Here is a 20,596-nt window from a genome sequence, read left to right on the forward strand (position 1 = left end):
AGATGTACTATGCTGAAACAACGTAAGGGGACCTGGTTTTAGAGGAGTTTGCTGTCCACAAGAGCTTACTCCAGACAGAATATCCAAGAGTTAAAAAGGAGTTAGCAAGGGTGCACCCATAACCTGTAGCAGCAATTTTACATTGACTATGCTGTATACGAGCTTAGCTATTTCCAGATGGCACTGTACTTTACAATTTCCTCCCTCTTGCATTTGACTGCTATCATACATATATATAGTACAACAAAGATGTACACAAGGGTGAATTATTGCCTGTTCTTTGTTTCACACTTTCCCAAGCATCTGGGGCTTTATTTATGTGGCATTTAGTCTTCCTCAGAAGAGTATCTTTGCCTGGAAAAACAATATATGCAGCAGCTACAAAAGATAAGGAGAAAGAGAACAGTATGGCTAATAATGAGAACACCAACAGCAAAAATGTACAGGGTTTTGTCACAGTAATCCTGAGGCTGATGGAAAGGTGGGATGAAATTTGGCAGATACACAGAAAAAACCCAGTAGTTCCCAAGAATGAACCAAAGAAAGAGGAAAAGGCTGAGGGTTAGATGGATGTAGTACTTGTGAGCATTCTGCCTCCAGGGATATTCGTCGTCATCATCATCATCAATCACAACAGACTTGGAAAGCAGCTGCCTCATCCTGGTTGAGTCGTACAGCAGAAGAGTCACCTGGAGGCATTGGGGAAGAAAAGGGAATAAGTAAATTGGCTGTGGAAAGTTTGAACACCTTCTGGCTACTGCCAGCCTTTGGGCCAAGTTAAGATTGGCTGTGGGAAAATCATGCAAGAGAAGGTTGAGGAGCCACAAATGAGGCAGATCCTGCTGGAAATAATGCATTTTTTCCTTACCGTTTATTCACTAGTGAGATTTAGGACAGACTTTGGAAAAAACTTGCCAATGGTAAGGATGGAAAGGCATGAGAACAGATTGTGTAGGGAGATGGTAGCAGCTCCCACGCTGGAGACTTTTAAGAACAGGCTAGACTAACTGCTAAATGACTTAAGTAGAGTAGTTCCTGCCTTGTAGTGGGTGGATTTGTATCTCTGAACTGTATTTTCCATGGCTATATAGGTGAATCAGCTTAAATAAAATTATGAAAGATTGAGACTTTGACCTAAACCCCAGATAAATTGCTTCAGATACTTGGAATGATTCTGTCAAGTTTTCTTCAATTAAGTGTCATTTTTTCAGATTGCTCCATTCCTGCCTTCAGTCAGAACCAGCAGAGACATAGGTGGAGTACCATGATACCGTGAGGTTAGGAAGGTCTGTTCTACAGAGAAATGCAGTAGGACTCATCAGTATGCTTAGAAGATTTCTACTTTAGTCTTGGCAATACAAAGTATGTAGGTAGGTTGACTGCAGTGTAGAGACACTTTCAAATTTCTGTCCCCTAAATGACTTTTTTAATTTTGGTAGATTTGTAGGAGAGGTATATACAGGGCCCAACAAGGATTTGGGCCAAACATTGTGAAACCTGTGTTATCTTGCTACACTTGAAACACTTGGCCCAGTCCTCAAGGCACTAACTGTTATAATCGCAACTCCCCTTTTTAGGTACTCAGGTTCCTGTGCAAGCCTCCCTGCAGTGAGCTGTGTATTTCAGAAAGGGACTCTAAGAAACCAACTGAGCAGTAGGCTGCCTCAGCCAGCCAGGAATGAAATTCTGAGGGAGAGGTAAAAGATGTGGATTTATAAGTAGGTATGGGGAGGGATCTGCTGTCCAAGCCGGAGTTCTCAGCTATGTTGTCTTTCCCCGAGTTATAGTCTGTGCTCATTTTTGTGCTTGAAATGAGAGAGAAAAGCACCCCTCGTTTTACACTCTCCCTTCTCGGTTAGTCAGTGATTAACGGAGAGAACACTGGCTAAGGAAAACCCATTTGAGTACATGGTTCAGATTTTAGTCCATGTGCCCCATTTTCTAGAGGCAATGTTTAGCAAGAGGATCCGGGACATCATGGGAAGAGGATTCTCTTGCTCTTCTCTGTAAAACTGTTCAATTATGTATAACTGATTAAATATTTGTTCACAAAACCAGCTGTTTTTCTAGCCCAGATATTGGTACCAGTTTGTGAGAAAGAGATTAAAGTCCCAGCACCAACATAGGCAAAAAAATGGTGTTTCCACTGGATGTCTCACATCCAGCTGTGCACTCAAACTGGTAGGCTTGTGCAAACCAGCAGAGCATCTTCTTCACAGATGAACATTTATTTTAGGCAGGTTCATGACACACAGGAAGGATAAACCTACCTGGCCAGTGGGTCTGAAGTTTCTGCATGGCGACCTTGTGGCTTGACCTGATGCTCTGTGCAGCTCATTAGCTTTGAGGTGAGCTCAGCACATAGACAGCTGCCTTTACTCGAGCTTCACCAAGCTCAGCAATGGGAATGGGGATAAATGGCAAATAAGCATTGATTTTGAGGAAGTCAGAGAAACCTCCCAGGTGGATTTATGCATCTCAGCTGCATCTAACCAGTTCGCAGAAAGTGCATCTAATTCTTATGGATATTGCCTTGCCAAGTTGTGATTGAAGCAAATTCTGGTAGTTGCTCACATTGTTAATAGCTGCTGAATATACATTTATGGATGCTGTAGAATGGTTCAGTTGCCTTGGTGAACATCTGTAGGTTACCATTGCCTTTTAAAAGATTGGAGGTGATAAAGAAATAGATGAGGAGCCTACAGATTTGTACAGATCTGGGCCAGAATGACTTGCCATTAAATGATGTCCATCACAGGACGGCGTTCATTCAGACTTCATCTTATACCCATTCTCTGACCTTTTAACTGTCAGAGGTCAAGCAAATGTACTGCTCAGCAAAGTCAGTGCAGTCTGATGAACATAACAGAGGGCAGAGTTGAGACAGGTGGAATTTGGCTACAGATCAAGCACTATGAGGTGACACATGAGTTAGGCCAGTCAAATTCTGACCAAATGTATTGCCAGACTGCAAAATAGGCAGTCCTGCTGTTAGCTGAAGCCTAATTCAAGCCATTATTTGACAGGAATATTAACTGACCCAGTTACCATCATTTAGAGTGAGAAAAACTGATTTTAAACCAGGAATAGCTAAGAAACAGTCAACATTTTTTATGTTCAATTCATTAGCAAGAAAGTTTCCTTTCAATTCTGCTCTAATCTTTTCTAAACTGTTATTAAGTGAACCTTTGATTATACAGATAAGTCCACTGGTGTGATCAAATGACTAAGCATTTGCCAGTAGAACTCATAGCATAGCAAATCCCTTATAACAAGATTAAGCATTTTCTTTTTTTCTCCATTTACTTATTTACCGACCAAAGGTCCTCAGGGGTATGATTCATATCCCAGTGATGTTCTGTGGTTTGGTTACCACTGTAAAAGAGTGCAGGGTATGCAGAGACCTGCAGAGGAATATTCTTTCCCCCTTCTTTCGATCCTGGCAAAGAAAAGGGGCTAGAAACACTATCAAAGGGGACCGTAGATAGCTCCTGTCTGCAGCATCTGCTGGCTGCAATATGCAGTGCTGTCAAGTCGGAGACCGGCAGATTCCCTTTCAAGGGTCAGGCTGCCTGTACTGAAGCATTAGGTCACAACCCATCAGGTCTACACTGTCTGCTCTGTCCGTGCTGGGCTCCTGGGAAGGTAGGCTGGGTGCCGGGTTGCTGCTGCCCCCCGTTAGCTGTGTGGGACAGCCAACGCTACCAGTACAGATGTTCCCTCCAGCAGCAGCACTTGCTGTTCTTAGCCTTTCATGCCCCAGCAGTGCGGTTCCAAAGCTTTTCCTTCAGCTCTGCCCCTTTACCTTCCTTTGGCAGGAACATCATTGGGACAGCAAAAATCAGTTTTGCTTAATCCTCCTGAGAAGCCCTAAAGTAGCTCTGCAATCTGTTGTGACAAGCCTGTTCATGTCCACTAGCAGCCAGTTAACACTGTGTGCAAAGGGACTGTCAGAACAGAGCGATCCTTTACCCTACAGTCAACACAGAGTTACAGCTTTATAGTGACCATGGTGTAACATGGATATGGGGGTGTCTCTGCTTGCCAAGCAGCCAGGCTCTGGCTCAGTGAAGATAAAAGTGAGCACAGTCGACTAGAAGACAGGTAGCTGTGGTTAGAAAATGCTGTGCCTAGATTAATAAGCCCTGCTGTGATGCAAGGATATATTTACTCTGGAAGGAAGCCATGCTGCTGCATAGTCATTGCTTCTGGCCAGATCAGAGTGGGAGTAAATTGAACTTGTGAAGAACTATGTACAACATCTGTAGTTTTATAGTATTCCCAAAACTAGGAGAATAACTTCACTTTTTGTCCAGCCTGTGTGTCTGAAAACAAAGGAGAAAGGTCTGGCAGGCTTGGAGGACTGCTTGTGGAAATTTAGGGCCCTGTTTACCATAGGCATCCATGTTATGTAGTCATTTCCCTCAGTAGGGATGGTAGCGCAGATGCTGTGATGTAGGAGAAAGTCACACCATAATGTGTGGGACAATGCTGAATGCTGTACTCATTAGCATCTCGCTTGACTGACGGATGCTTTAGGTGCTGGAACAAGCACAGTTCAATCCCGATAGCTGTCTTCAGCAGTGCATGCACATAGCTGTCTGGAGCCATCATTATGTCTTAACTAGCAAGTCAAAGTCTAGTCACACAAAAGATTTTTCACACACAGAAGGCACATTACCTTTAAGCTGCCAATCACGCCACCCACCAACAGATATAATGGAATTAGTGGCTGAACTGGGCAATCTTCCAAAAACTTCATTCCTGAACAGCAAAAATTAATGTTTGTTATCTCAAGTGATCAAATAATGCAACAAGCTGTACAGTGAAAACTAAAGATGCTATAAATGTGAGTGCTTAGACTCAAGACCTGTATCTAGCGTCTACTGAAATAGGGGCTGAATTAAAGGGGGTTTGCATCTCCCACTGCAGGAATGAGGGCCATGAACAAGCAAAAGGCAGGAGGAGGAAGAGAGCGAGCAAAGGTAACAAGAGCATTACTATTTTTCTGGCATAACTGATTGCATCTATGTACACAGGTCATTAGCTTCAGCCACTGCATCTTTGTTAAATGAATGATTGACTGAACTGGACAGCAAATTTTCCTCCACAGTAGAAAATTCATTGCAAATCAAAACCATTTGCAAAAAGAAGGAATTCTGATAAGCTTCTCCCAGGCCTTTCCTGCTTATTAGCTCCCATCAGAGTGGCATGTTCCCAAGTCAGATGCCTCGAACATTGGGAGCCAGCACCTGTGGGAGCACCTGGAACCATTTTAGCTTCCCAGGCAGCTGATAGGGTACCACAGAATCATAGAATCTTTGAGTTGGAAGGGACCTTTAAAGGTCATCTAGTCCAAACCCCCTGCAATGAGCAGGGACATCATCAACTAGATCAAGTTGCTCAGAGCCCACAGAACCACAGAAGTTCAAGTTTCCAGGCTGTTTGGGTTGCTTGAGGCTAAAAGCGTTGGTTGTTATGGAGCTGGGGATCTTGGCAACTCTCAAATCTACTGCTAGAAAGAGAAAGCTGGGTAAGTTTTAGGGAAGAGAGTGTATGGCAGGATGTTGCTGGCAGTAGACACCAGAGCTTGTGATACAGGTCTGTGGCAGTGAGACTCATCTGTCCAAATATAGATGCCTGCAATGCAGGCATCCGTATCTGAGCTAGTTTCCTAGACTCTCTTTATAGTCAATAGGGAGAAATAGACACTTGTAAAATTCAATTCATCTCATCCTAAGACAGGCATTTAAAATAGGTCAGATGAGGTAGGCCCTGAAAGTGCTTCTTTCTCTCCATGGCTACACAAGGAATGTAGAGAGCCAGCTGTAGATATCTAAAGTTAGCTAAGATGAATCCCCTGCCCAAGTTTCCTACCCAGTGGCATCTTTAGTCAATTTTAAACTGTTAATTACACTATAATTTTATCATTATTGATCCCATGTTTCAGGGCTTCTACTGATTAGTTGCAGAGGACAGAAAGAATTTACTGTTTTCTTCTTGTTGTATAAATCATTTTCAAGGAGAAATTTTGACTTTTCTCTGAATAATTGGGTTACAGGATGCAGGATACTGAAAGCAACGTGCTGGTCTTCGTGCTAAACATCTCTCAGGTGGAACATCTTGCCTCCATGCTCGGAACTACACTGAACAGGAGGGATCAGGAAAGAAATACCAGTGGGTGGGTTTTTGCCTTCTTCTGTAACTGTAATACTCTTCAGCTTGTCAATTTGCCTGCTAAATCCACTGCTATTGCTTGTCCAGAACATTGCTGATGTCCCGAACCATTCCTGTGTTCTTTGCATAGCATAATACAGGTGTTCTGGGTTGTGGTCGCTTGCTATAGATCCTATGTTAGCCTAGGATACAGGGCAGTGTTTTGTGGTCTGCTGTGTGTGAGGGCTGTGGAGTCCAGTGGGCTGTTCTACACTAAGTATTTATTACCAGCCTTCTCATAATTGAAAAACATTGGACTTAGATGGATTTGGACTCTCTCCCTTTTTGTCCCCTATTGCAAGGCAGTAATTTTTTGTCCACGTTGCCACTACATAACACTGAGACCTGCTCAGACTCCCAACTTTACAGGGGTGGCAGCAGGGAAATCGTCACAAATTATATCATTTTCAGAAAGCAGCTGCCAGGGTTTCCAGAGTCCTTGGCCCTGTAATAGCCTGCCACAAAAGCAGCTGGCCAGGGATCTCAGGGAATATATTTCAGTTTAGGAGCCTAGGCAATTGCTATCTCCAGTGTGTTACTGAGATTTTGATTTGAGGCCAAAAAAAAATAATCAAGAAAACATGCCAATTTTTTTTTCATGAAGCTATGTTTCTATTTCCCAGACAAATCTATTATGGAGTCCTTTCATATAGGTAACATGACAGCAGTCAGTCTTGGGAAGGATTTGCATGACAGGCAATGGTACTCTGTAGGTTTTGGGAGAATATTGCAGGCAGATATGACAGCAAAAGAGGAGGTGAAAGGGGGTAATACAGTAGTAACTTAAAAAAATACAGCACTATGGGTGAATAGGAAATACGGACCTACTGTTGACAGATGGGCACTGGTATTTGTTACAGTGAAATCTAGGCACATACATCATGTGCCAATAAATTCACACACAGCACATGCCTGATTTATTTCAGAACACCGAAACTAGTAGGAGAGCATCAGTGCTAATTCTTCTTTCCCATGAACATCAGCTATGTTTCCCTTTGACTGTTAATGATGGACCATGAGAGATCAAAGCTTTGCTGCTAGTGCAACACTCCCTACAAGCCAGAGATCTGTGGTTTAGAGCGAAGAGCAATTGAACCTGACCACGACACAGACCAGTGCACGAGTCCAAATGAATAAACTAGCAACCTTTGCAAGATCAGACACAGCAAGGATGTCCAACAGCTTGCACAGTGTCAAAAGGAAAAAAAGAGATGGGAGGCTTGGGGAAGCAGAGGTACTTGCACATTTTACCTCTTGTCTGCGACAGAACAACATGGCAGTGGGATCCAGGTCACAAAATCCAGCCAAGTGGAAAGAGCACTCATGAGCGATCAGATATGAGCTTCTCTAAGGATATTGTTTTGGGCAGTATTGTGCACCACCACAGATGGCCCACAACAGATCACTTAGTAATCAAGTGTCCTTGTGACTCACAATTATCCATGAGATGAGGGGTCAGGATGAGTGAAAGCCAACACTGCATTGGCCTCATTTTAGCTGCTTTGCTCTTCTCAGGTATCTGAAAATGGCTGAAGTGCATCCCCACAGTAAAGGAGGGCTGCTGTATAGCAAGGCTAATCTGGGCTCTGGTGCCCAGACCCCACCTTGTCTTCTGATAGGAGGCAGAGGACACAACATAGAATCATAGCATCGTAGAATCGTAGATAGTTTGAAAGGGACCTTTAAAGGTCATCTAGTCCAACCCCCCTGCAGTGAACAGGGACTTCTTCAACTAGATCAGGTTGCCCAGAGTCCCGTCCAGCCTGACCTTGAATGTTTCCAGGGATGGGGCATCTACCACCTCTCTGGGCAGCCTGTGCCAGTGTTTCACCACCCACATTGGGAAAAATTTCTTCCTTATATCTAGTCTGAATCTGCCCTCTTTTAGTTTAAAACCATTACCCCTTGCCCTATAGCAACAGGCCCTGCTAAAAAGTCTGTCCCCATCTTTCTTATAAGCCCCCTTGAAGTACTGGAAGGCTGCAATAAGGTCTCCCCAGAGCCTTCTCTTCTCCAGGCTGAACAACCACAACTCTCTCAGCCTGTCCTCAGCGGAGAGGTGTTCCAGCTCTCTGATAATTTTTGTGGCCTTCTCTGGACCTGCTCCAACAGGTCCATGTCTTTCCTGTGCTGAGGGCTCCAGAGCTGGACACAGGACTCCAGGTGGGGTCTCACCAGAGCAGAGTAGAGGGGCAGAATTCCCTCCCTCGACCTGCTGGCCACGCTGCTTTTGATGCAGCCCAGGATACAGTTGGCCTTCTGGGCTGCGAGCGCACATTGCCAGCTCATGTCCATCTTTTCATCCACCAGTAACCCCAAGTCCTTCTGGGCAGGGCTGCTCTCAATCCCTTAAGAATATGCCAGGCCATTTTCAGTTGTTCCTGGTGGATGACTGCAAGCTGCTATCACTTGGAGCAGACCTCAGTCAGTCCCTGGACTGTGGGCTTTACACTAGGATCTAGGTGCTGAGAGGATTTATCTCAAAGTAATTGCTTCTGGGCACCATTTTGTCAGAAAGCATATCAGCAAATCAGAAGAAACTCACAGAAATGGTGAGTGGCTGAAGGAATGCAATGCAAGGAAAGATTATGTTAACAACTGCTAAGGAACAAGACTGGCTCCCACGTAAAGGTACAGAGTATGAGAAGAGGCTTCAGACAGCTATTGGGAGCACTTGAGAGTTGAGGAATTATTTGGTGTAGATATGATCATGAGTAGTAGCACTGGGTTAAATTTGAACAGGGGAAAATTTAGACTGCTTATTGAGAAAACTATGTCATCAGCTTTCAAATGTGATTTAGCTGCCCCTGGGGAACACTGTGTCTAAAGGTAGTCTGGACAACGTACAAGAACATATTATTGGGAGCAGTCCTTCACTGCCCCGGAAACTAAAAAAAAATCTCAAAAAAAATCTTTGAGATCCTTCCATAGCTCTCTTTATCTTTGGAATGTTTAGTGAAAAAAAAGGGATCATCTCTATCAGTAAAAGCTAGAAAGCTGCTAAACAGTCTGTGGCTTAAATGATGTCACAGGTCTGGAGCTTGGAAAATTTGCTCAGCCCTTTTCATGTATCTTGACTTTTACTGTGATTTATAGTGCTACCAAATTTTAAAAGTGTACAGTGTTAGTGTGTAATTATTACCAGGGCTACCAGTTATTCATCTCTGAATTTTAACAAATATTATAATTCATTTGTTAACATTTGAATATATCTCACACTTTTCCTGTGCAGAAAGCAAGAGCCAAAATGACTAGAGGCACATCAGCAAGTTATTCTCTGAGATCATGGTAACAGAATGTTATCAGAAAATCAGAGGCTTTTGCTTGGATAATAAATACCTGCATTTTCCTTGACATTTCATTTTCCTAAAAATGCCTTTGCAGATACGTAGCTGCAGGAAACCAATATCCTCTGACAACGCTATATTACAGTGACATTATCTCTTAATTTCAGTAAGTTGTGAAAAAAAAAGGGCTCTATATCTGATGCAGGAGATACCCAGAGCTCCAGGCTAATATCTTACCATACACTTTCCACTTCTCACTGATCTTAAAGATATTATGAAATATTCGTAAGCAATTATATTTATAAGTGGTCAGATTCCAGCCCTGGATTCATTTCCAGAAGGCTGGCTGTCAATATGCATGCAAGCTGTACCACACTTTGAATTATACCTTCCCACCCCTATTCCACAGCTCAGGCGTATTCAGCCTGGGGAGAAGCTAAAGCTAAAATCCTCTTAAGGGATAAATAGCAATTTTAAGTCATGGATAAGCATAAGAGCCTAAGTGTTGAGATGTAACAGTTCAGTCCATTTCCCGACTTCCTAATTGCTCCTTAATCCCTCATTAGAACTCCCTAATTCCTAATTAGGACGTCCTAATCAGAAGCCTACCACAGTCATCACTGGTACTCAGAAAGCCCCAGATAAAGGAAGCAGCACCAACATTTAGCTGAACACATTTTTGTGGGTCTGGCCAACTATACATGTCAACAGGCTAGGTGTCCCGACTCCCTTAAAAGTCATCTCATCTTATTTCAGTGCAGATGCCTTAAAGAGGGTATGGGGCTTTCACTGCCAGAAACACCCATTTCTTTTAACTGCCTGCAAGGGCAAGACATGGCACTTAGCTTGGTAACAGATGCATACAGTCCAAATCTGGGTGGGATGCATCTTGCCCACAGGATCTGCATGTAGAGCTCATTTGCGCTATCTTTCATGAATAATGAGGCAGAAGGTGAACAACTTCTCAAGGACACCCATCTGGAGTGATTGTAAGGCCTCTTGAGGACAAGACTTAAAATTCAAAGTGACCTGGATGCACTGGAAAAAGACATCCAAAATCTAAAGGATGACAGCCAGTAAAGCTGAACACTGCCTATAGGAGAGAAAACTTCAATGTAAATCAAAAATAAGAAATACCTGATAGGGAGCAGCACTGCCAAAAACCATCTGGGGTTACAATGCACCATCAACTAAATTGGAGCCAATGAGTTGGTGCAGAGAGAACATCTTTCATTTTGAGGTGTGTTTACAGGAATCCTGCAAGTTAAACAGTGAAGCTAATTACTCTGCACTGCTCATTTCTCAGGTCTCAGCTGGAGTTCTGTGTTCTGTCTTTTTTTTTTTTTTTCCCAGGGGAAAAAAAATAGTTACATTGGCCAGAGGCCGAAGGAGGGAGGCAAATATGCAGGAAAAAAAAGCTACAGAAACAGTGACCTGTAAGGTCAGGTTGAAAGAAGTAGGTTTTTGAGATGTCTGAAAAAAAAAGAAGATGGAGTGTGGTTATAATAGCAGCCTTCAAACAGTTCAAAGTTTCTTTTGAGTAGGACGGTGACCAATCTATCTTTGTGACCGTGGTGTGTAGGACAGTCTGTAATATGTTTAATTTGCCACAGGGAAGATTTAGGTTGGATATGGGGAAAAATATTTTGTCTGTGAGAGCAATAAAATGCTGAAATAGGCTCCTTGGGAAGCCATGGAATTTCCTTGAGCAAGGGCAAGTCAGACATCTGTCAGGGATGCTGTGAGCATGTGAGCTTGTCTGAAAGCGGAGGTGGGCTGGTGTCTCTACCAGTGTTTCTCAAGTGGGGGTCACAACCCTGTGGAGGATGTGAATTTTAAAAAAAAAATAAAGCTATATTAATGGTAAGGAAAAGGTGATGCTTAAGAAAGGAAAGAAGAGCCTTATACAGTATAAAAATATATAAAATTCTGCAACTCAAAGGATTTTCCTTTCCTCTCTTAAATATTTGATCTTGAAATGCTACTCACAAATCCAGCCTTTGAGGGGTTATACAGAAACAGATCAGCCAAAAACCAGGTCTCACTTTCAAAAAGGTGAAGAAATAGCAGCCTAGATGAGCTCTTCTTCCCTTCCAGCCCTACGCTTTTGGGATTTTTGCAGTGCAGTTAATACAGAGGGATCCTGATTAATGAAATCTTCTCATGTGTCGGATTCTGAGCTTCGTCCCACAGACAAAGCCAAAACACCCGCAGCCCTTTGCCAGGTGCTGCTAGCCTAAGCAGCAACTGAGCTGGAGTAAATACACCAGTAAAAAAGTGAGTTAAAATCAGTCTGAAGTTCAGAATGTGCCAGCAGCTTCGTGGTAAAAACAAATAATGGGAAGTGCACCCAAAATAAGCAATGCACAACCAGAAATTGCAGAGTTATGATTAAATTTAAAGAAACACAAATCCTGTGTGAGGTACAAAAATGTATCCGTAAGGGTCTCCAAGTATCCTGACTCCTGCCCTGTGGACTTAGGTGAGACAGTCTGGAGGGGTATTTAAGACAAGCAGGGTCAGAATTGAAGCACTGCTTCCTCCCAACAAGGTGTGTGGGCTGGGATTCTGAAGCTAAAATACCAACACACAGGTTTAACGGCTGTAAACTGTAAGTTTTCCAACTCCTTTTCCCTGCAAGATATGTTAACCTGCCACACAGTGTCAGGAAGTTTGTATTTTGAAATTGCTTTAGTAGCCAGCTTACCTGTAAAAGTCATGGACAGTGGTAAGGCAAGGAAAGCGAGGAGCCCAAATATAAAGCATGCTGTGAATGAGAAAAGAAAGACAGCGTTATTGGGGCTGGTTGAAGAGACCTACTGTGCCATCCAGTGCTTTACAGGTGCTCTTTATCCATAAAGTTGTGTAGCAAGAAATGCAGTGCCCTCGATGGGGTGGGAAGATCATGTTCATGCTGCAGCATTTGAGATGATGGGACCAGCAAGTGCTTTATCACTCTCCCCAGAGCTCAAGCTTCCATTTTTTTAAATTCATACATTGTTAGACCTTGTATCGGTGGAAAAACAATGAGAGACACAAACTGCTTTTGTTGCTACTACCTCTAGCTGTCTTGTTGCAAGGGCAAGGACTCAGCCACTGCTGCCTTAGCCTGCATCATCTTCAGAGACAGCGCCAGGTGACTGCGCAGTAACGAGTAACTTTGCGTCAGCTAATCCATGGCAACTGATGAGCCGTATCTGTTTGCTAAGCAAATAGCAGCTTTAATGCCATTTCACTCAGTTTTCACTGATAGCTAAATAAACTGTCTTTATTGCAGATGTGAATAGTTTCTGGCTGGCCTAACTCCCTGACCCAGCTCAGCTCATGAACACAAGGCAGCAGCCCCGCCGCAAGGAGTGGGACTTGCCATTGGGATAGATCAACTTAAGCTGCATGGAAGGATGCCCTTAGGGGTGCACACAGGCTGTTCCCGCAGATGTGTGGATCTGAGGTGCTTAGTTACACCCCAGAGAGCTGCTGGTGTATCTGAGCCCTGATATTTTCCCAGCCCAGCCTGATGCTGTGGAGGATGAATGCTTACCTTTGCAGAAAGTGAGAAACAACAGTGTCAAGAACAGTGTGAGCAGCCTGTCTTACAAGAGCTGCCACCTCTGTGCCTAATCACAAACGCTTGGCAACACCAAAGTGGAATGCTGCCCTGCAAAATGAGGGTAAAACATAATGAGGGCATTCTGTGGCGAGTGTCCCTGCAGAACGCTTCTGCAAATGGCTCAGTCTGCAAGTAGATGCCGAAGGAGGCAAGAGGGTGGTAAGTGGAGGTGGGCATAGATTGCAGAGAGGCTGAGAAGGGCACGGATAAGAAAAGGAGTAGGATGTCTCCTTGGAGGCTTGCGAAAAAAATCTTGGAGCAAGCATTCGGGGTTGGTTTGGGACCAGCCCTTTCCCAAGCAAACGGTGTCACATGGTTCCCTGTGCCAGACAACTGCAACCTCTGCAAGGTGAACGGCATCCTCCTCGCCGCGCGGGAGCGGGGACGCTGCCAGCACCCTGCGTACAGTGCCACTCTGGGAAACTCGGCAGCACTGCTAAAACATCACCCTCAGGGTGCCTTACAGAGAAGGGGAAACAACATTGCCTCCATTTTACAGAAGAAGAAACTGAGACAGAGGACATAGGAGCGGCATCAAAATTCAGGGCAGATCCACCAGGCTTTGTGACTCGCAGACAGTTTTCATGGGAACACACCATCCCCCACACGCCGCTCCGGTTTTCTCAGCAGAGAAGGAGGATCTTACACTTCAGCGCTTGAGAGACATCCTTCTTTCTCAGAAGTAGCATGTTTATTATCTCTATGAATTGGTAGAGACTGAAGAGATTTTGAGCTGAAGAAAGCACTTCTGTTCCTTTGTGCCACCCCCTCCTCCTCTCCCCGTCGGCCGGTCTCTCTCCCGCACACACACATTTTTGCTCAGGCTCTCCTACCTCTTGAAGGCTGCACAGTACAGAAATCCTTCCCCTGCTTGAATAGTGTCCTACACTTGACTAAGCTCTTTCAAACGCTGACAACCTCTCATTAGAACAACTCAGCCTAGAGCCTCCCCTTTCACCACATGTCACATTTCATGCTAGGTCCTCTTGCTGTTACCTTATCTAGGCTATTATTTTCATATACGGAAGCGATGGTATTGTAGCTGCGCTGGGCTTCCAACACACCCATGAACATCACCTGCAAATAGTGCCCACAGCCTGGGTAGTTCATTTATCTGGTATCCAAATGAGTGCAGTTCGGGTCTGCAGGGTGTTGCCAGAAGCCATGTCCTTGCGGCAGAGCTCTTGGAGTGGCGTCACCCCTCTGCCTGCGCTTTCCTCGCTGCCTTCTGTTTCTGCCCTTGCTGCACAGGCAAGTATTTAGAAGCCTTGTAGGAGGAGGCACCATGTCGTTTCTTAATGGTGGAGTGCGTGGTCTGCCTGACCTCCGGGGAGGGACGCTGCGGTAAGCTCTGTAAGAGGCTCGGGGCGGGGGGGGCCCACGTGTATGTAGGGCTGCGCATCTGGCACACAGGTGTCCATGTTTGCTTGTGTCTAGCATCTCCCCAACAGCCTGATTTTGGAGGGGAGAAATGGGAGGTAGGGACCATTCGGAGCTCAAGAGAAAAAGATAATGGTTCATTAATTCCCCTCCCAAAGCAGTTGCTGGGAATGTATTTACTCATTATCTCCCCATTCAGCTACAGCCTCTTAGGTCTTGAATTGGAGGGGCAGATGCATGGTCTGGGAAGGCTTCCAGATCCATGTTTAACAAAGTGAGACTCTCAACAATTGACTACACAACTGACAGGGCTCCGCAGCCACTCTCAATGCCGCTAGCAGCACTAAAGACTGTTTTCCCTGAAATATGTGGGGTTTTCACAGAAATGCTGCTCAGTCGGGACACATGCACTCTCTGCCTGGATTTGTCTGGGTTGTGCTGCCCCGTTCTGGTCCGAAGACAAATCACTCAAGAAAACGGTATTTGCCGCAGGGTAGCACAGCTCTGCAGAGGGGACGCTGCTATCTGTGCCATTTCACACGTGGTGCTTGTGACATTTTTAAGTCGGCGACATCACTTCACAGGCTGGTCAGAGAAGCCCCTGGACCCAGTGCTAGATAAAGTAGCAAAAAAGGGCTGGTAGTCTCTAAGAACCCAGCACGGGAAGCTAAGCGTTTCCAGACATGGCTTGGAAGGATGGCTGCTCCGTGAAGCTGGTGTCGGGGCACCCCTCAGGCCGGAGAGCCCCTGCTCTGCCCTGCTGGAGCAGCTATTCTGCGTTTGGCAGCGGTGAAGTGCCACTTCGGGAGGCATTAGCAAAGCGAATCCTAACATGCCGGGAAATGGGTGAAGGGAAGAGCTCATATCTGGGATCACAACAGAGGAAGAGGGAAGGAAGTGGCTGTATATCTTGCGTGTTCCTTGAAACGTGGGGGCATGAAAATCAGATTGGTGAGTGCAGATTTTGTGTCTCCTGTCCAACGGGAAGGTTGGCTGGTATAAAACTTCTATTTAGCTGAGTTACTCCTGCCAGGGTCTCCCCATGCTCTTCCATGGCACAAAAGTAAAGAAACTTGAAATCACCATTAGCGTGATGGCTATACACCATGGTCTCTCTTTCTTTTATCGAACGCCTGCGCTACTACATCTTCTGTAGCAATGCCCCTGCTCTGCAGCTCTCCTCCCCTGCCTCTGCTACTCCCTTGTTCTCCATCCCCAGTTATGTGCCTGGCCTCAGGGCATGCAGCAGATGAGTTGTCCTCTGGTGTGTGGGATGGAACCGGAGGCGGTATTGGACATGACACCAGTTCATCTTATGAGCTCCTCAGACTTTGTTTTGCTGCCATGATTTTTCCAAGCGTTTGGAAGTTTCAAAACAGCTCAGGCCATCCCTATTTACTTTGAAGACAGAGAAGAGTTTCTTTCTTTTCAGGTAAGAACAGCCCTCATGGGATTTGCAGAAGTGATTTATGAGTATAAATTTCAACCCACCCACTCTTCTTAGGTAGTATGCTAATACAGCTGTAGTGCAACCTACTCAGTAGAGTGTGTGACAAGCTCTCTGATAATAAATACAGTAATAAATGAAGTGTTGTGTACATTAGCCATCACTCCCAGATGCTGTTTGTTCTATAGCCTGGCAGGTTTTTGCCATGAGTCTATGTCCTGATAAAAAAGGAAAAGATTTTTTTTTTTAATGAGATGCTACCAGCTTCCAAACAGACTCTGCAGCTACCCCTGGATTTGTCTGCACAGACAAGCTGAGGAGCAAAAGTCTGGGTGTAAACCCACAGTACTCCCTTTGGACACCCTATGGAAATGCTGATCTGAAGGGGGCTGACACTCAGCAGCCTGCATGTGAGCAAATTTGGGTCAGTTGACCTGGCCCCAGGACAGATCATACCCTGAGGCAGATGCAGGTGGTAGCGCACTAGCTTAGCAAGCAGTGTCACTGTTGCTGTACAGCGGCATGGACTCTGGTGGTGTAACAGGCTGGAGTGCAGATGGGTAGCAGATATTGTCATCCATGTTTTATCCCTTCACAGCCTCTGCAAGCATCCCCTGCAGTATTGGTAGGGACTTGGAGAAAAGAAAGGATGCAGTGTCTGTGGGTGCTGCGGTGGCAGAGCAAGTCTCAATGGAGCCAGCCCCAGCAAAGTCGTATATTTTACAGACCGGGGATGATTCTGTCCATGGCTTTGGTACCTGTGGAGACTTGTGTGACTTTCTGGGCTTTTTAGTGACAGGAAAATGTCACTACACCAGATGGGATATGCAGAAAATACCTGAATGAACTAACTTTGAAGGAAAAGAATTAAATCTGTTCAGCTTGGCTAACCAATGACCAAATGAGAGAAAATAATAACAAGGTTTGAACACTCAAAAAAGGACCTGTGAGTGATCCAAAGATCTGTGAAGGTAGAGACATGAGGTGAACTTGAGCAGAAACAAAGATTGCTCTGTCCATGAGGCTAAGTGCCATAGCAAGGAGATATATTGATGGTATAGTCTCTTGGGATGAATGGCAGAAATTCCTTCATTAATTAATTTATTATTTAATCCCTTGACCAAACTAGATACTCAACAGCTAGAGGGCTCAGTGTAAGGAACAGGCATTCCCATGGAGGTCTCCAGTCCCTAAAGTTTAAGTTCCAGGTTCCAGAGCTGACACCAGCAATGCTGCTCTCATCAGAAATGGTGTAGAACAAGGAGGTGCAGTAATCTGGAAACCTTCAAGATGGGGAGGATGCAGATATAGATATAGATGCAGATGTAGATGCAGATGTAGATGTAGATGTAGACGTAGATGTAAGTACTTTGGAGGTTAGGCAATATTGCAGAGTGGCTTGTCTGAATGTTATGCCATGCCTCTAGCTACTGAACTATGATTATGCCATGGTCTAGGTTCTGGATTTGTCTCCTTGTGATTAATTTCCAGATGTACTTTTTAGACAAGATTTAGGCATTACATAAAGAACCACCAGTTTGCTTTGCTGTAGACCCAGGGTAGTGAATTAGCCTTTTTGTTTGTTTGTTTGTTTTGTTAATTAAAGACTGCCCTAATGTTCTGAACTTAAATTGCTGTACCAAGAATGAAAAGAATTTAAACAATGCTGCACCGGTAGGTTGACTCTTCAGAGCCATTTAAATATCAGGAGACCATAGGTACAAATGTGGGGCTGTGCTGAAATGCTCTTTGAAAAACATACACAGAATGAGAAAAAATTAAATTAAGTGTCACTGCACTTAAGGAGGGTTTGCATTTTAATGAACAGAAAATCGATTTTGGATGCACTAGCTGATCCATAGCTAAAGCTGAGCTGATTTTGAACTTAAATGTAATGAAAACCTAAAGATAATGGGTTTCCTGGAGCAGTATCTCTGAGTTGACTTTACTCATGGGTAACTTTGTGGGTACCTGAGAGGGTGCTTCTGCTGTAAGAAAACATAGATGAGATGAGAACTAAACCCAGCCTTTCAAAAAAAGTCAGAAAATGTTCATTTATTTTCTTTGTTGTCATTAAGGTCCAGATCCCCCCCTTTCTGCAGAGTGCAAGGAGCCCACGCCAGCCCGGTCCCACTCCCAGGGGGGGAGTCGTTGGGGTGTCATGAGAGCGCTGCATGCTCCATACCCCTCGGTCTTCAGCACTCCCCAGCCCTCCTTCCCCCTGGGGCAACGATGAGCTCCAACAAGCGGGCCAAGAAGGTGTCCTCTGCCTGTGCCAGGTTCCTGCGGGTAGACCTGGGTTTGAACCCGGGCCAGGGCTGTCTGTCCCCCTGGCTTGGTTTTCTCTGAAGGATTGTAAGGCAGCAAGGAGTTGAGGGGTTTAATCATTAATAAAAGTTCGTTCTGAACTTTGAGAGCCTTTCAAGTGAAGCCAAAAGCCGGAGTATAAAAGACCCCGAGGTAACAGCCCTAGACTGGCGAATGCAGCACTTAGTGTGGGTGAAGTATCAGTTATGGTGAGCGGTCAAGGGGTTTTCTTCTTCTCATATTTTGACATAATTGGAAATTGCTACTGCCTAAAAGCGAAAGCAACAGGCGCTTGCAACTCAGAGTGAAAAGGAGATGCAGTTAGCGGGAGCAAGTGGCTTTCAAAACCCTTGGATTTTAACCTCCTGCCAACGACGCTGGTCTCACAGAAACCCGTCCCTGAAGCGTGTTTCTCCGGTGCCTCCCTCCACAGCTTGCACGGCCCCAGCCCAGGTCAGCTTTCTGCTGCGTTGCTCCTTGGAGAGCAAGAGCCAGCCGGCTCACCCAGCCCCGGAGCCCTCAAATCGTCACCCCCCTCCTTGTCCTCCACCCTGGGTGGGACGAACCAGCTGCGTTAAAGCCTGAGTGAGCCCGGGCTGTCGTGCGAAAGACCTCTGTTCAGATAACTGACGCTTCTTACCCGCAACGCGTGGCCGCTGACGAGGGCAACCCGTGCCTGGGGTGGCTGTTGTGCGAGGGGCCGGCACACGGAGGGAAGAAGACCCTTCCCCAAATGGCTCTGGGTGAAAGGGGGGCTATTCCTGACTGCACCCTGTCCCCGGTCCCATGTCCCCATGTCAGCACACAGGTTGGCAGCAGTTTTGCTTTGCAGGAATTGCTCCTGGGGCAGTTTGTTCCCTGTTCCCTGTAGGTATTTCTGCTGGACTACATGTAAGGTACCGCCTGAAACAGGAGACAGACACATTATATTGCTTAGGTTGTCTGCTGCAGCCCATATTTAGGTACTTGGAAGTGTTTGTATTTGTTTGAAATTTTACACTGGTCTGCCATAATCCAAGTACTGCAGCAGGCAGGTGCTCTTGGGATAGAGAAAAGAAATGGGAAAGGAAATATCTCAGAAACAAGGGAAGAAAAGGAAACTTCAGGAGAAGATTCAGGTGAGACTTGGTATCATCTTAATTCTTTTATATACCTGGCTTAGCAACAGGGCTGCCTAAATACAGAAGGTGTTTACTGCCAGAACTGCCTTACCGTTGCTGGCAATTTTAGATATGCACCGGTGGCAGGCTTTCTCCAGGCCGGCAGTCATTGTGAAGAGGCTTTTGGGGTTCCTGTGGGGATACAGAAATGAATATGGTTATGAAAAGTGTCTTTAACTTACTAAATATCTTGACTCAAAGTCACTCACGCACTTCGGCAGGCTATCACTACCCTCAAAAAACTCAAAGCGTCGACAAATCCAGACAGCAGCCATCAGTGTGGCACACCCAGAGTCAGGATGTCTTCCAGCAGCTTTGGGCTTGCCTGCTGGTGATGGTAGAGCTTTGGGTCCCAGGAAGGCTGGGGGAGAAGTATTAATGCTGTCTCCCTAAAAACTATACAAGGTTCTATCTTGACTTGGATTGGGGTTGGGACAGGACAAAGTGCCAAGGCGGCCAACAGTGTCCTGGCCTGTATCAGAAATAGCATAGCCAGCAGGAGTAGGGAAGTGATCGTGCCCCTGTACTCGGCACTGATGAGGCCGCACCTCGAATCCTGTGTTCAGTTTTGGGCCCCTCACTAAAAGAAGGACATTGAGGTGCTGGAGTGTGTCCAGAGAAGGGCAACGAAGCTGGTGAGGGGTCTGGAGAACAAGTCTTATGAGGAGCAGCTGAGGGAACTGGGGTTGTTTACCCTGGAGAACCGGAGGCTGAGGGGAGGCCTTATCGCTCTCTACAACTACCTGAAAGGGGATTGTGGTGAGGTGGGTGTTGGTCTGTCCTCCCAAGTAACTAGTGATAGGATGAGAGGAAATGGCCTCAAGTTGCGACAGGGTAGGTTTAGATTGGATATTAGGAAAAATTTCTTCACTGAGAGAGTGGTCAAGCATTGGAACAGGCTGCCCAGGGAGGTGGTGGAGTCTCCATCTCTGGAAGTGTTCAAAAAACCTGTGGATGTGGCACTTTGGGACATGGTTTAGTGGACATGGTGGCGCTGGATTAACGGTTGGACTTGATCTCAAAGGTCCTTTCCAACCTTAATGATTCTGTGATTCTGTGATTCTGTGAAAGTGTATTGAACTGTTATGAGAAAACTCAGTGAAACTGGTAAGGTTCACTACACAAACCTCTGCAAAAACTAGTTAGTGAGCAAAAATGAATTAAAGGGGAGGAGAGAGGATGAAAATAG

General features: G+C 45.3%; 1 protein-coding gene across 1 annotated transcript; it reads right to left on the reverse strand.

The window, feature by feature from the left end:
• Window positions 1–326: 326 nt before the first annotated feature.
• Window positions 327–19,517, reverse strand: TMEM272 (transmembrane protein 272; the record flags this gene model as incomplete). The annotated part of the gene is made up of 4 exons (XM_082007012.1): window positions 327–689; window positions 4,682–4,764; window positions 12,211–12,270; window positions 19,460–19,517. 4 exons carry the CDS (start codon window positions 19,515–19,517, stop codon window positions 327–329), a joined length of 564 nt encoding a protein of 187 aa, XP_081863138.1.
• Between the last annotated feature and the right edge of the window lie 1,079 nt (window positions 19,518–20,596).

The sequence above is a fragment of the Phaethon aethereus genome (genome assembly GCF_964289735.1).
Source record: "Phaethon aethereus genome assembly, chromosome: 1".
Classification (NCBI taxonomy): Eukaryota; Metazoa; Chordata; class Aves; order Phaethontiformes; family Phaethontidae; genus Phaethon; species Phaethon aethereus.